At 49.9% G+C, this 13317-nt stretch overlaps 1 protein-coding gene across 1 annotated transcript in view; it reads right to left on the reverse strand.

Moving 5' to 3' along the window:
* Positions 1-341: 341 nt before the first annotated feature.
* Slco2a1 (solute carrier organic anion transporter family member 2A1) overlaps positions 342-13317 on the reverse strand; it is a 125185-nt gene continuing 112209 nt past the window's right edge. The window contains exons 11-14 of the mRNA XM_045136680.1: positions 12409-12572; positions 4770-4834; positions 1793-1916; positions 342-571 (exon numbers count right to left, since the gene is read on the reverse strand). Coding sequence (XP_044992615.1) covers positions 457-571; positions 1793-1916; positions 4770-4834; positions 12409-12572 — 468 coding nt within the window. The 3' untranslated portion in view covers positions 342-456. The remainder of the gene's footprint in view (positions 572-1792; positions 1917-4769; positions 4835-12408; positions 12573-13317) is intronic.

The following is a 13317-nucleotide window of genomic DNA, read 5'->3' on the forward strand; positions in this document are numbered from 1 at the left end:
GTTAGTAACTCAGCCACTGCCCCCTCCACCTTCCGCCCACCCTGCCCTTCTTCAGGGGGTGGGCAGGCAGTGGAGAGCTGAGCTATCTGGCAAGGATGGCACCATCTCCTTTTCGCACTCTACTTAGGCATTTTCCGCAGTACTGGTGAGGGGCAGGGGGTGCCTCAGTGGCCAGCTCATTGGAGGAAAGCCAAGGCATGTGCAGGGCCCCTTTCAAGGAGCTGGGGAGACTTGACCCTCTAGTTCTATGCCCAGCTAGCTTAGGCATGACACAGCCCTCGGGGAACCACGGAGGGGAGGGATGGGTATCTTTAGGTGGAGGATGCAGTGAAGGCCACTGGTAACTGGGATTTTCTTTCTTATTTAAAAAATAAAAAGGAGAAGCTGTGTTAACATGAGTAAATCCAGGTAGGTGTGGAGGAGGCGGGGTCCCGTCATGACTTTGGGGCAGGGTCCTCAGATGAGGCCCGAGGCCTGCACATTGTACTCTCGGTTCCTCTTCACTCTCCAGCTGATGAAGAAAAGCAGCAATGTGCCCAGCGCCTTGTAGCCCACCTGCAGGCCCAGGTACCTGTGTGAAGGGAAGAGACAGAAGTGGTGAAGGAGAGGGCTACTGTCCCAGGACCGGGGCCACCAGAAGGAGCAGCTTCTCACAGTGACTCGGGAAATGTGACCATCATCACTCAGGCAAGGATTAGTTACCACCCTGATGGGAATCACATTCCTCATTAATATATATTATAATTATAATAATATATTATTATAATTATTATAATATATAATATATTATTATAATTGTAATATATAATATATTATATGTAATATAATATATTTTATTATAGGTATATAATATTATATAATATATATTATTAATATATGTATTTTAAAATTTTCTATATATTTACGAGAGAGAGTGAAAGAGAGAATGGGCGCACCAAGGTCCTTAGCCACTGCAAATGAACTCCAGATGCACGCACCACCATGTGCACCTGGCTTACATGGGTCCTGGGGAATCGAACCTGGGTCCTTAGGCTTCCCAGGCAAACACTTTAATTGCTAAGCCTAGCTCTCCAGTCCACATTCCTCATTATTTTGACTCCAAAGAATATAAGCTTCCCAGGAAGTAGGCAGACATGGGCTGCAAGAATCCTCAGTGGTACCACCAAAGGCCAGTGGTGACACGGTAACCACGGCCAACCCTGGTGGATCTGTCTCTTCCCGCTGCCCCTTGTTGGGCTCTTGATGGCTTTTCCTGCACTCTTCATCTCTGGGCCCTTCAAGCCCATCTTCTCAGTGGCTTCTCAGCCGTGGAATGAGAGCGGCAGGCAGGGTGGCTGGAGGGGCAGCGCTCGGGGGCTGCGGCTGGGCCTGGCGCGTGGAGGTAGGTTGGGTCTCTGGCCCTGAACCTCAGCTGGGCTCCACGCTAGGTTAACCACCCGCTCTTCTGAGTGGTGACAGATCGCCAGCATCTTTTCATACCCATGGCCTCTTTCAGCTTCTAGCCACCCTCTTCCATTTAACAAACTTAATTGTTCCACCCGCTTGTGAGCCTATGGGGGCAGCCACGCCCCCAGGGTGCCAGCTCAGGGCGGACCCCGGGTTTCCTTACTTGAATAAGTCCCTATGGGCCTTCAAATGCTTCCCATGGTTGCTCCTGTTCGCTGTGCACAGCAGGCCTGCAGAGACGTGCCTGGCCCTCCCTCTGCAGCCTGACACCCCCACCCCCACCCCCGCCACCAGCCGCGGCCCTAGGGCCCGAGCTCCTGAACACACGTGTGAGCAGAATGGTCACCTGTTCCGGAGAGCATCGTTGTCGTAGTAGGCACAGGCACCTCGCCTCCCAGAGCACTGAAAGTTCCACCGGATGCAGGAGTAGTCGATGGTGAGGCCGTACAGGGCTGGGGATGGCAGCCAGGCTGGCAGCAGCAGGAAAGAGAGTTCAGAGAGCCGTGGTCACGGGAGCTGCCTGCGGCAGTACCTCCTCCCTCCCCAGCAACATACAACACCGAGCCACGGCTCACCCACGTGTGCGACCAACTTTGCTCCACCCTTGGAATCCCAGCAACCTGAGAAAGTAGGATAGCTGTTGGTGATGCCTGAAATCCCCTCTCGCTGGAAGGCTTAGGAGATCCAAAGGAATGTGGACCATCCTTTCAGAGCAAAATGAGTCACAGGGTCACCTTAATGTCAACTCAGACATGCAGCATGGTTCTCATGCCCAAGGGTAGCTCCAAGCAAAGCCTGGCTGTAGACAGCACCAACGTCCCAAGTCTTCACATGGTCCTAAGAGGTGGGTGAACTTGGCTCGTTCACTATTACATAGGCAGAAGGGCTCAGATGTGAATGAACCCCGACTGATTGACTGAAGTTTAAATCTTATGTTCTTGGATTAGACAACATCCTTGGAAACCTCTAGTGCCCTACCTTCTCATGGCCCCTAAATTCCCAGCATGAGTGGTGAGGCGTGGTCGAGTAGGTACAATGTGTGTGTTATTAGCTATTGAATATTCTGGATGGCCTCCTTGCCACGCTGTGTGTCATTATCTAAGTTCTAGGCAACCGCTGAGCTGGGGAGGACCTTGTCCAGGATTTATACTGAGCATGGCCCATCCCATTCTCAGAACTGCATTGCTGAGCCCAGCCTCCCAGACTATTCAGAGTCCTGTGAATGCCTGCTTCTTGAGATAAGAAAGAGGTAATATATCTCTGTGGTCACACCTGTGATCAAGAAACTTCCAGAAAGTTTCTCTACTCAGTCTCTGTTCACTGCCTAGTCTCCAGGTGGACAGGCAGGGGCTAGAAACTAGCCACAGGGACTGACCTCCAATGACACTCCCCTAAGTAGAAAATAAGTCAAGAGAAGTTTCCAGCAAAATCTCAGTGGTCATTGTAAACCTGTTGGAGCTTATAAACAGGAAATCATTTTATCTAGCCCAGAGTGGAACTGTGTTCTTGAATGATAAATGGAATTCCTCCAGGCCTGGATTTTCTAACTGTAATCCCACATCGAATTCTTTGAGTACAAATGGAGCTTTGAGCTGTGGGACAGTGATCATTCCCAAAGTCACTGAAAGATGCAGGGCAAAGCACCTCTGGTTATACTGAAGGGGGGGGGCAATACAAGGGCTCCTTCCCAAGTGGGGCTTTAGATCAAGTTATAAATGAACTAAGGATAATTTTATAAATGAAAACAAGGAGCTGTGGTGAAAGTATAGCCTCCTCCAGGAGGACAACATACCCTATGTCCTCTGTGTGGACCCTTCTCAGAGGGATGAAGTCTGAAGGAGCTTGAGAGCCATACCACAGTAAGCCACCAGGACAAGAGAGGCAAGCAGCCTGAGACAAGAACTCCCAGTGCAAATGCTGATTCAAACTGGATCCTGCGAGGGCTCTGGCTCAGCTGACCTCCCCCACCCCACCCCCAGTGGGGACATGGTGGCACACCCTTTGTGATAGTCATCTCTACTGTCAGTTTGGTGGGATCTAGAATTATCTGGGAGACAAATCTCTATGCACGTCCATGAGGAAGTTTCTAGATTAGGTGAGTTGAGGTCGGAAGACCCATGCTAACTATGGCAGCATTATTGAATGGGCTGGAATCCTGGACTGAGTAAGGAGACAGCGCACTGAGCATCGGCGTGCATGCCTCTCTGCTTCTGACTGCAGATGTAATGTGACCAGCTACTTCCTGCTCCAGCCACCAGGCCTTCCTCACCATGATGGACTGCATTCCCTTGAACTTCTCCCCTGAAGCTGTTCTTGTCAGGTATTTGGTCACAGCAACAAGAAAAAACAACTCATACCCCTTACAAGGAAAACGGAAGTCACTGCAGGGTTAAGATGTGACCTGGACCCCTGAGCGATAAAGAAATTATTACTTAGTAGCTAGCTGTTACTTAGTAGGTACCAGGGCAGGCTCCACAGGGATTTTAATGACGTCTATAAAGTACTGTGATAGTAACTTAAAATCCCTCTCTCCAAATTGCCCACGGTGGCTGTCTGCACTAGGTCCTGAGTTCAAACGGCCTCAGTTGAACCCAGTCTGTTTACTTCTATTTCTAGATATCTCCATACTGGTCCCATGTGTTGCATGGAATGCATAGATGCGTCAAGAAATGACAGCCCAGTGTGGTAGGTTGGGAAAGGACTTGCAGGGTGTGTCGCCACACACGCTGCCCGGCACACACCTCCAGGGAGCTCAGGATGCCTCCTCCTAACCCCAGGCAGCTCTCCCTAGCTGTGGGGCTCTGGCAATCGTGTAAGCACAACCTGGTGGTCTCTGGCTTGCTTGGGAACAGGTGTGTGTGTGGGGTCACAGGCAGAGGACCACCCCCCCCCCCACACACACACAAAGAAGAAACATTTGCTGGCTCGCAGTAGGAGGAGTGTAATTTGGAAAATGGGAAGGAAGCCAGGCTCAGTCAGTTGCTGCTCCTGGGACAGGAATGCAAGGTTTTGTTTCCTATGGCAAATTCTTGGAGAAAGATTTAAAAACACCCGCTTTTAACCCCGTCTTGGGTATGGTCAGCTGTGTCCACACTCTTCTTTTTCATAACTTTGTGTGGAGAAAATGCCATAGGTGGAGTCTTTCCTGACCTCAGGGAAATTTTCCCCCATAGGGGTTAGCATCTGCTGTTCATTATAGGCGCTCCTTTGTATGGCAGGGATGACATGGGACTTCCCCCAACTCTGTCACAGCTCCATAGCTTTTGGATGCCCACATTCCAGGGCCTCCACTTGGAAGGGGGAAGGGGATGTTGGACACCTACCCAGCAAGCGCATCAGCAAGAACTGTACCCCAATGGCAAAGGACTTCTCATCCTGGTTCACCACGCTGGAAAGGAAAGCAAGCCGTCAGCAGTGGGAGGATTCCGGGCTGCACCCTTGCCTGGTGGGCCAGCCAAACTCAGAGCAGGTCAGAACCAGCTGGCGCTCCTGCTGTGCCCGTGGTTCTCCGAGCACAATCCTCGGACCAGCAGCACCCTCTGGGCCAACTAGTATCAGAATGCAGATTCTCAGGCCCCACATCTAACACGCGGATGTGGCAAGAAGAGACAGAAAGTCTGGAAGCGGTGCCCGGCGATTTGTGTTCACCCAAGCCCTCTAGGAGATTCTGAGGTCAGCTCAAGTTCAGAATCACTAGCCCGTATGATTGTCAGGGCTGTCTAGGCCCACTTGAAGAGAAGGTGGGTAGGAGAGAAAGGAAATGGAGAAGATCTGGTAGGATGCTGCAACAGCAGGTCTGAACACCTCTGTCCAATATCTTGTACCAGGAAAAGGTGGCCTTGGCTTAATGAGAGCCGCTGGGCTGTCCGCTTTTGGGTGCTTCTGAAGGAATGTGCTGCTGGGGGCCAGCTTTGAGGGGTGGGACCTGGGCAGCAGCATAGGACACCACCCTCAGGAAGGCCCATCTTTGCTCTACAGTCTGATAGGAAATTCTTTTTGCTTTTTTTTTTTTAAGGTAGGGTCTCATTCTAGCCCAGGTTGACCTGGAATTCACTATGTCATCTCAGGCTGGCCTCAGACTCACAGCAATCCTCCTACCTCTGCTACCCAGGTGCCACTATGCCCAGCAAAACTCTATTTCTTTATTTTATTTTTATTTTTTGGTTTTTCGAGGTAGGGTCTCACTGTGGCTCAGGCTGACCTGGAATTCACTATGTAGTCTCAGGGTGGCCTCGAACTCACGGCGATCCTCCTACCTCTGCCTCCCGAGTGCTGGGATTAAAGGCATGCGCCACCACGCCTGGCTTTATTTATTTATTTTTGCAAGCAAAGAGAAACAGAGAGGAGAGAGAGAATGAGAATGGGAGTACTAGGGCCTCCAGCTGCTGCAAACGAATACCAGGTACTGGGGAATTGAACCTCAGTTATCAGGCTTAAGTGCCTTAGCCATTGAGCAATCTTTCCAGCCATTGTTTTTGGCGTGTGTGTGTGTGTGTGTGTGTGTGTGTGTGTGTGTGTGTACATACGGAGGCCAAGGGACAACCTTGCGTGTCATCCTCAGGAATGATATTCTCCTCTTTTTGAGACGGTCTCTCATTGGCCTGCAGTCCACCACTGTGCTACACTGGCTGTCCAGCAAGCCCAGGGACCCTCTTGTCTCCACCTCCCTGGTGCTGGGATTACACACACCACTGCCCGGGACATCTTCAAATGGGTTCTAGGGAACTCAGGCCCTCAAGCATTTTACTGACTTGAGTCATCTCCCCGACCTGCAATGTGAAATTCATAATGTACAAGCCAGGGGCTTTATGTTTTCAGTTTTACCAAATTCTGCAGATTTTGCATCTGGTTCTGCTGCCATACTCCCTCCTTCAAGAGGAGGGGTACGTCTGAGCAAGCTAGGAGGTTCTGCAAGTGGTAGAGAGACCTGCCATTCCCAGCTGTGCAGTGGCCCAGGGAAGGGGACATCCTCACGTGGATGAGGAGCCGGGGGCGGTGGCCAAGACACCTGCTGTGGGACTGGACTCCAAGCCCTCTGTGTTCTCAGCACACACGCGCCTGGGTACCTGCTATTGCAAAAAATCAGCTGGAGCCGATGGGAGCGTGAGGAAGCGAGTAGTTACCTTCAGACCTCTGTACGCTGCCAAAGCCTGCTAGCGAAATGGAAGAGGGGTCTTCTTCCAGACCCCCCGAAGGATGGCCCCGTGCACGGACGCTCCCTGGGGTACAGGTGAGGAAAAGAGGTGCCAGTGGGGGGACCCCAATGGAAAGTGCCTTGAATCTCCATCAAATGGGCACTCTTTCTGTTCCTAGAGATCGCCCTACTGGTCCAACCCACAATGGATGCTGGTGATGGCCATCTTTATTGTCAGTTTATGAGGTGTAGAGTCATGTGGGCGACAGACCTCTGGGTGTGTCTGTGATGGTGTTTCCAGAGAAGTTTAACTGAGGCGGGAAGACCCACCCTGAAGGTAGATAGCACCATGTTGTGAGCTGGGGTCCCAGACTCGTGGAAAGGAGAAAAACAAGCTGAACGATCATCTTTCTGTGCTTCCTTATGGTCCCCGATGTGACCAGCTGCCTCAATGCTCCTGTTACCACAGCTGGGCTCACCCTTGCGTTCTCATCATGAGAGCCAGAGCAAACTCTTCATTCCTTAAATTACAGGTATTATATCACAGTAATGTGAATTGCATAGTAGCACCCCCCCACACACACCCCATCTTTGCTGTACCTTTGGCTTCCAAATTTTCAGCTGACACTTGGTCACTTCAGTGTGGCTTTTCATTGAGAGATCCTGGACCCCTTCTGGCCACTCCCTCATTTGATCCTGAATTGATGCCGTCTCTGCCCACTCCCTCTGCCCACAGTTTTGCTCCCTGTGATGATTAATCTTGTCAACTTGATGTGACTTAGAATCACCATGGAAACAAATATCTGGACATGTCTGTGAGAGATTTTCTAGATGTAGTTTGTTTCTCTTTATTTATTTATTCACTCACGAGAGAAAGATGGAGAGAAAGAGAATGAGGAACCCAGGGCCTCTTGGCACTTCCAGTGGACTCCAGACACATGTACCACTTTGTGCATCTGGATTTATATGGGTATTGAGGAGTTGAACCTGGGCCAGCAGGTTTTTGCAAACACATGCCTTTAACCACTGAGCAATCTTCCCAGCCCTGGATTAGGTCATTTAAGTACAGAGACCTGACCCAAAAGATTGTTCCATGCGCTGGGGCCTTGGACTATATAAAGAGGAGAAAACTAGCTGAGCACCAGCATTTCCCCATCTCCCCCCCCCCCCCCCGGTCTCTGCTTCATGACTTTGCACTGAATGTGACAGGTACTTAGTGTTTCAGATGCCTTTCCTTACCCGCCATGCTGAACTGTGGCCCGGAACTATAAGCTGACATAAACACTTCCTTTCTTTAGGTGTTTTAATCAGCAATGAGAAAAGTAAGGAATATACTTCCAGTAGTCTCTGGCCCAAACTGGGGCCAGGATTGATGCCTGGCGTGACTATGGAGTCTTCTTCTTTACAGGAAATAGAGCCTGTTCCATCTCCTCTTCCTGTACATCTTGAGATCCTAAGGTCTTCTCTCCAGCTCCCCTCTAGACCCTGACCAGGCTTGTAAAAGAGAGGTTTTCTAGCAAAGACTGATAGAAATGACACTGCTCGGGCTGGAGGAATGGCTTAGTCATTAAGGTGCTTGCCTGCAAAGCCAGAGGACCCAGGTTTGATTCCCCAGCACCCACATATGCCAGAAGCACAAGGTGGTGCATGCATTTGGAGTTCATTTGCCATGGCTGGAGGCCTTGGTGTGTCCATTCCATCCCTCTCCCTCTCTCCCTCCCTCTCTCTATCGCTCTCTCAAAAACAAATAAATGAAGGGGGGAGGGTACTTAATAGGTTGATATTGTATATATGTAAGTACAATGATTGAGATGGGGAGGTAATATGATGGAGAATGGAATTTCAAAGGGGAAAGTGTCGGGGGCGAGGGAGGGAATTACCATGGGATTTTTTTTTTTATAATCATGGAAAATGTTAATAAAAATAAAAAAAGGGCTGGAGAGATGGCGTAGCGGTTAAGCGCTCGCCTATGAAGCCTATGGACCCCGGTTCGAGGCTCGGTTCCCCAGGTCCCACGTTAGCCAGATGCACAAGGGGGCGCACGCGTCTGGAGTTCGTTTGCAGTGGCTGGAAGCCCTGGCGCGCCCATTCTCTCTCTCTCCCTCTGTCTGTCTTTCTCTCTGTCTGTTGCTCTCAAATAAATAAATAAAAAAAATTTAAAAAAAAATTAAAAAATTAAAAAAATAAAATAGCTTTAGTGAATAAAAGAATAAATAAATGAAAATGTTTTTTAAAAAATAAATGACGCTTTTCTTTAAGACTTGGGAAGGTGATTTGCTAAGGCCTTGCTGTTCAGGGACTTGTCAATCAGATTTACTTACCCTGTCCTTTCTTCCTCTTCAGCGACTTAAGCAGATTTATCTGAAGGTCTGAAGGCCCACTAAGGTCCAACTGACTCAGGGCGCAACAAGGCAACCTCTCTGCAGTGCCTTAAGTGAGAGTGCCATCCTTGGTATATGCACAGGATGGGGAGCAGCGGAGAAGCCCGTGGTGGTGGTGCTGGGGCAGGCACCGTGCCGTGGGCTCTGCGTATCCCCTGGACATCTGGCTGAGTGTTCAGAGACCCCACACTCCTGACTGCTGTGCTCCTGGACCACTTCGGGGCTGTGGTTTCGGAGCACCTGAGCTGGAGTCTAGAAACAGAGCAGCGTGCTCGGTGCCCTTTGTGTGCGCGGTGGCTCTCTCAGGCTGGTTCTCAGACGTGACGTGAGCCCGCTGCACACAAGTCACACACTTGGGTCTCCATGTCACCTCTGTAGGATTCGGAGGGCAAGGATGACTGATATTGCTTTCTGCTCTAATGAAGCCCTTTGTTTCTGATCCAAGACTTTCCTATCTTCTGCCAGCATCCTTGGAACTGTAATAGTGGCAGGAGCTGAGCAGATACAGGCTAACCTACCAGTGAACTGGCCTGTAAGTAAGCTAAAATCCCAGGGACTGTTGATTCATTCTCTCTCTCTCTCACTCTCCTTTTCTTTCTTTTTCAGCACCGGAGATCAAACATAGAGCTTGGCACATGCTAAACAAGTACTCTGACTTACATTCCTGGCCCAGCAACTCGCTGTTTCTGGCTCTTTCTCATTTCTTTGCCTTCTGGGGAAAGTAGTCTTAAGCATTTCACTAGCTGTTAATATTATTATTGTTTGTTCAACAGTGGTAGTTAACCAGCATGGAGATCGATCGATCGATCTATCTATCTATCTATCTATCTATCTATCTATCTATCTATCTATCTGGCATCTACTTCTCTTTATTGCTTTCTATCTCTCTCATTTCTATCTCTATATAAAGATAGATAGTCATGGGGGCTGGAGAGATGACTTAGCAATTAAGGCACTTGCCTGGAAAGCAAAATGACACAGGTTTGATTCCCCAGGACCCACATAAGCCAGATGCACAAGGTGCCACATGCATCAGCAGTTCATTTGCAGTGGCAGGAGGACCTGGCGTATCCTTTCTCTCTCTCTCTGAAATAAATACAAATATTAAAAAAAAAAAAGACAGATAAGAGTCATGTAATGAGCCCAGGCTGGCTTGGAACTCAAGGATGGCCTTGAACTCCTGATCCTCCTGCCTCCTCCTCTGAATTGCTGGTGTTACCGTGTACCGCCGTCACTCCCAGCAGAACGCCTTGTATTTACACAGCAACTGACCACATAGTGCTGACACTAATCCTCTGAGGTGGAAAAGCATTGTGCCCACTTCATACGTGAGGAAATAGGCTCAGTGAGGTCAGGCAGCACCCAGGGCACTCCGGGAGTGTGTGGCGGAGCCGGCACTTTTATGCTGACTCCTCAGTTCCACATCTTGCGTTTCTCCCTGTCTGCTTCCAAGGTGAGCAGACGGGGCCAGGAGGGCGGGCAGGCAATGAGCCAGGCGGGGAAGTGAACTTGGGTGAGATGCTGTTTTCTTCTTTGCAGAGGGAGGTTAGAGAGAGAGAGACTCCCTATAAAATCTGGGGGTCATTTGAGTGCCAGCTATAACTACGCACCTCCTTTGTCCTCATCCTAACTGGCCTGGCCCTTCTGACCTGAGCAATAGGTCCTGTTCTCTAGCCTCCTGGGATTTTCTCATTTTTTTGTCTGTTTCTATAGCTGTTTATGCATCTTACTGAATTCTCTTCTTTCTTCTCAGTTCTTTTTCTTTTTCTTCTTTTTTTTTGCATATGCATGGACACACATATGTGAATGACTAGTGTGCATGTGTGTGTGTGTTCACAGACCTGTCTTTGGTTCAATGCTCTAGTATGTCTGAAATGAAATTCTATTTTCATACATGGACGAGTGTGTATGCATGTACACTGAAATGAGATTCTGTTTTCATACGTGCATGTGTGTGTATGCGTGTACACTGAAATGAGATTCTGTTTTCATACGTGCACGTGTGTGTATGCGTGTACACTGAAATGAGATTCTATTTTCATACGTGCACGTGTGTGTATGTGTGTACAGGTGGAGGCCAGAGGACATCCTTTCTCTCTCTGTCATCCTCAGAAACGCTATCTGTCTCCTTTGCGACAAGATCTCTCATTGGCTTACAGCGCACCAATTAGGCTAGAAGAGCTGGCCAGTGAGCTGCAGGCAATCCTCCTGTCTCTGTCTTCCCAGTGCTGTGATTACAGACCTGCACTCCCACACCCAGCATTTGACGTGGGCACTCAGGATCAGACTCAGGTCTTCATGCTTGCAAGGACCCACGTTAGCCAGATGCACAAAGGGGGCGCATGCATCTGGAGTTCGTTTGCAGAGGCTGGAGGCCCTGGCATGCCCTTTCTATCTCTCTCTCTTTCAAATAAATAAATATATTTTTTTAAAAAAGATTTAATGAAAGCCGGGTGTGGTAGCACATGTCTTTAATCCCAGCACTCAGGAGGCAGAGGTAGGAGGATTGCTGTGAGTTTAAGGCTACCCTGAGAATACAGAGTTAATTCCAGGTCAGCCTGGGCTAGAGTGAGACCCTACCTCGAAAAACACAGCAGCCTTGAATAAATAAATAAATAAATATATACATATGTGTATATGTGTGTATATATATATATACATATATACATACATACATACATATATGTGTGTGTATATATATATATATTTTTTTAAGGGGCTGGAGAGATTGCTTAGTGGTTAAGGTGCATGCTTGCAAAGCCTAAGGACCCAGGTTCAATTCTCCAGGTCCCACATAAGCCAGAAACATATGGTGGTGCATGCATCTGGAGTTCATTTGCAGTGGCTGGAGGCCCTAGCACACCCATTGTCTCTCACACACAATCTCTCTCTCTCTGTGTGTCTCTAATAAATAAAAAGAAATCTAGCTGGGCGTGGTGGCACACGCCGGGAGGCAGAGGTGGGAGATAGGAGGGTCACCCTGAGTTCGAGGCCACCCTGTGACTACATAGTAAATTCCAGGTCAGCCTGGGCTAGAGTGAGACCCTACCTCAAAAAAAAAAAAAAAATTAAAGCAAATCAATCTGTAGAGCATTTCTATAATGTGGAGCCAAGTAGCGTGCCTTCAGCTTGAGGCTCAGCCCTTCGCTGCCATCCTGGGCTACAGTTTTAACTTGTTTTGTGCAGAATGGCGGTGCCGGCAGGACGTGAGTCACATGGGGCCTGGGGGAGCGGGCAAGGTCGCCCAGCGTGGAGCTCAGCAAAGGGCCTGGGGCCACTGCCTTCAGGACGGTGCCGCCACGTTACCCCAGGGAGCTTGCAGGTTGTCGTGCAAGGACTCTGAGGGACGAGGGAGGGAAGAGAGAGACTAGAAGAAGCCCGCAGGATGCAAAGTCAAAGGAGGTGTGCAGAAACAGCGGCCCAGCCACTGCCCAGAGAAACACTCACCGCAGCACCATCATGTAAAGCGGGTTGTGGGAGGTGCAGGCTATGAGCGCCACGAAGGAGATGAGCAAGGTGGCCGGAAGCAGGAAGTGGGCGCAGGGCACGGGGCACGCTCCCGTCTTCGCCGAAGCTGATCCCCCGGCCACGCAGCTGCAATTCAAATATATCTTCCAAAGAAACGGGAGGACAAAAGGGAAAATGGGTCATGACATCGCCTGCGCACACTTCCGACACTCATAACCGGCTCTTGCCACAGTCTTGCTGGGTTTTTTTGTCCCTTTGTCTTCCGGGTTCACAGGGAAGAAAGGTCGGCTTGGATTTGGGTGGCTGAAGTGAACACATGAGGATTTCAAGATGCCTTAAGGTGTCCCACCTCTCTTGTGCTTTGGGCAATGGAAATCATCTCCAAGAACCTCACTGTCCCGCTGTGGGCTGGGCTCCTGTAGTTACCTCCACATTCTGGATGCTCACAATCCCTCCCCCCACCCCCACTCCAGGTAAAGTGTTCTCAGCTTGGAGCACGGGGCGTGGGAGGGCTCTCCCCTGGGCCAGGCCGCCCTGTGCCATCGGGGGTGCCTACGCAGGCTGTGCCAGTGTGTGGAGGAAGAGGGAAGAACGTGGAGTCCCCTGGTGTCTGCATCTGCGGGGCCTCGGTGGGCCCTTCCCATCTGGGAAGAGACCTTCTGGGGGACTCCAGAGCAGACTCCTGCCTTAGGTGTGCAAACGTGTGCAGCTCAGTATTACTGCACAGCTTACTTAGGGGTCCCCTGCTTGTCTTTACCTTCCTTCCTGAAGCCTCTGATTGTCATGTAAGTCTCCTAGCCGTTAGAGAGCAATATTGGAACTAGAGAGGTACAGGGCGCTTCTTGCTGCCGGTGTAGGAAGGATGGCTCCTCTCTATACTGGCCCCCA

The sequence above is a fragment of the Jaculus jaculus genome, chromosome 17, assembly GCF_020740685.1.
Source record: "Jaculus jaculus isolate mJacJac1 chromosome 17, mJacJac1.mat.Y.cur, whole genome shotgun sequence".
NCBI lineage: Eukaryota > Metazoa > Chordata > Mammalia > Rodentia > Dipodidae > Jaculus > Jaculus jaculus.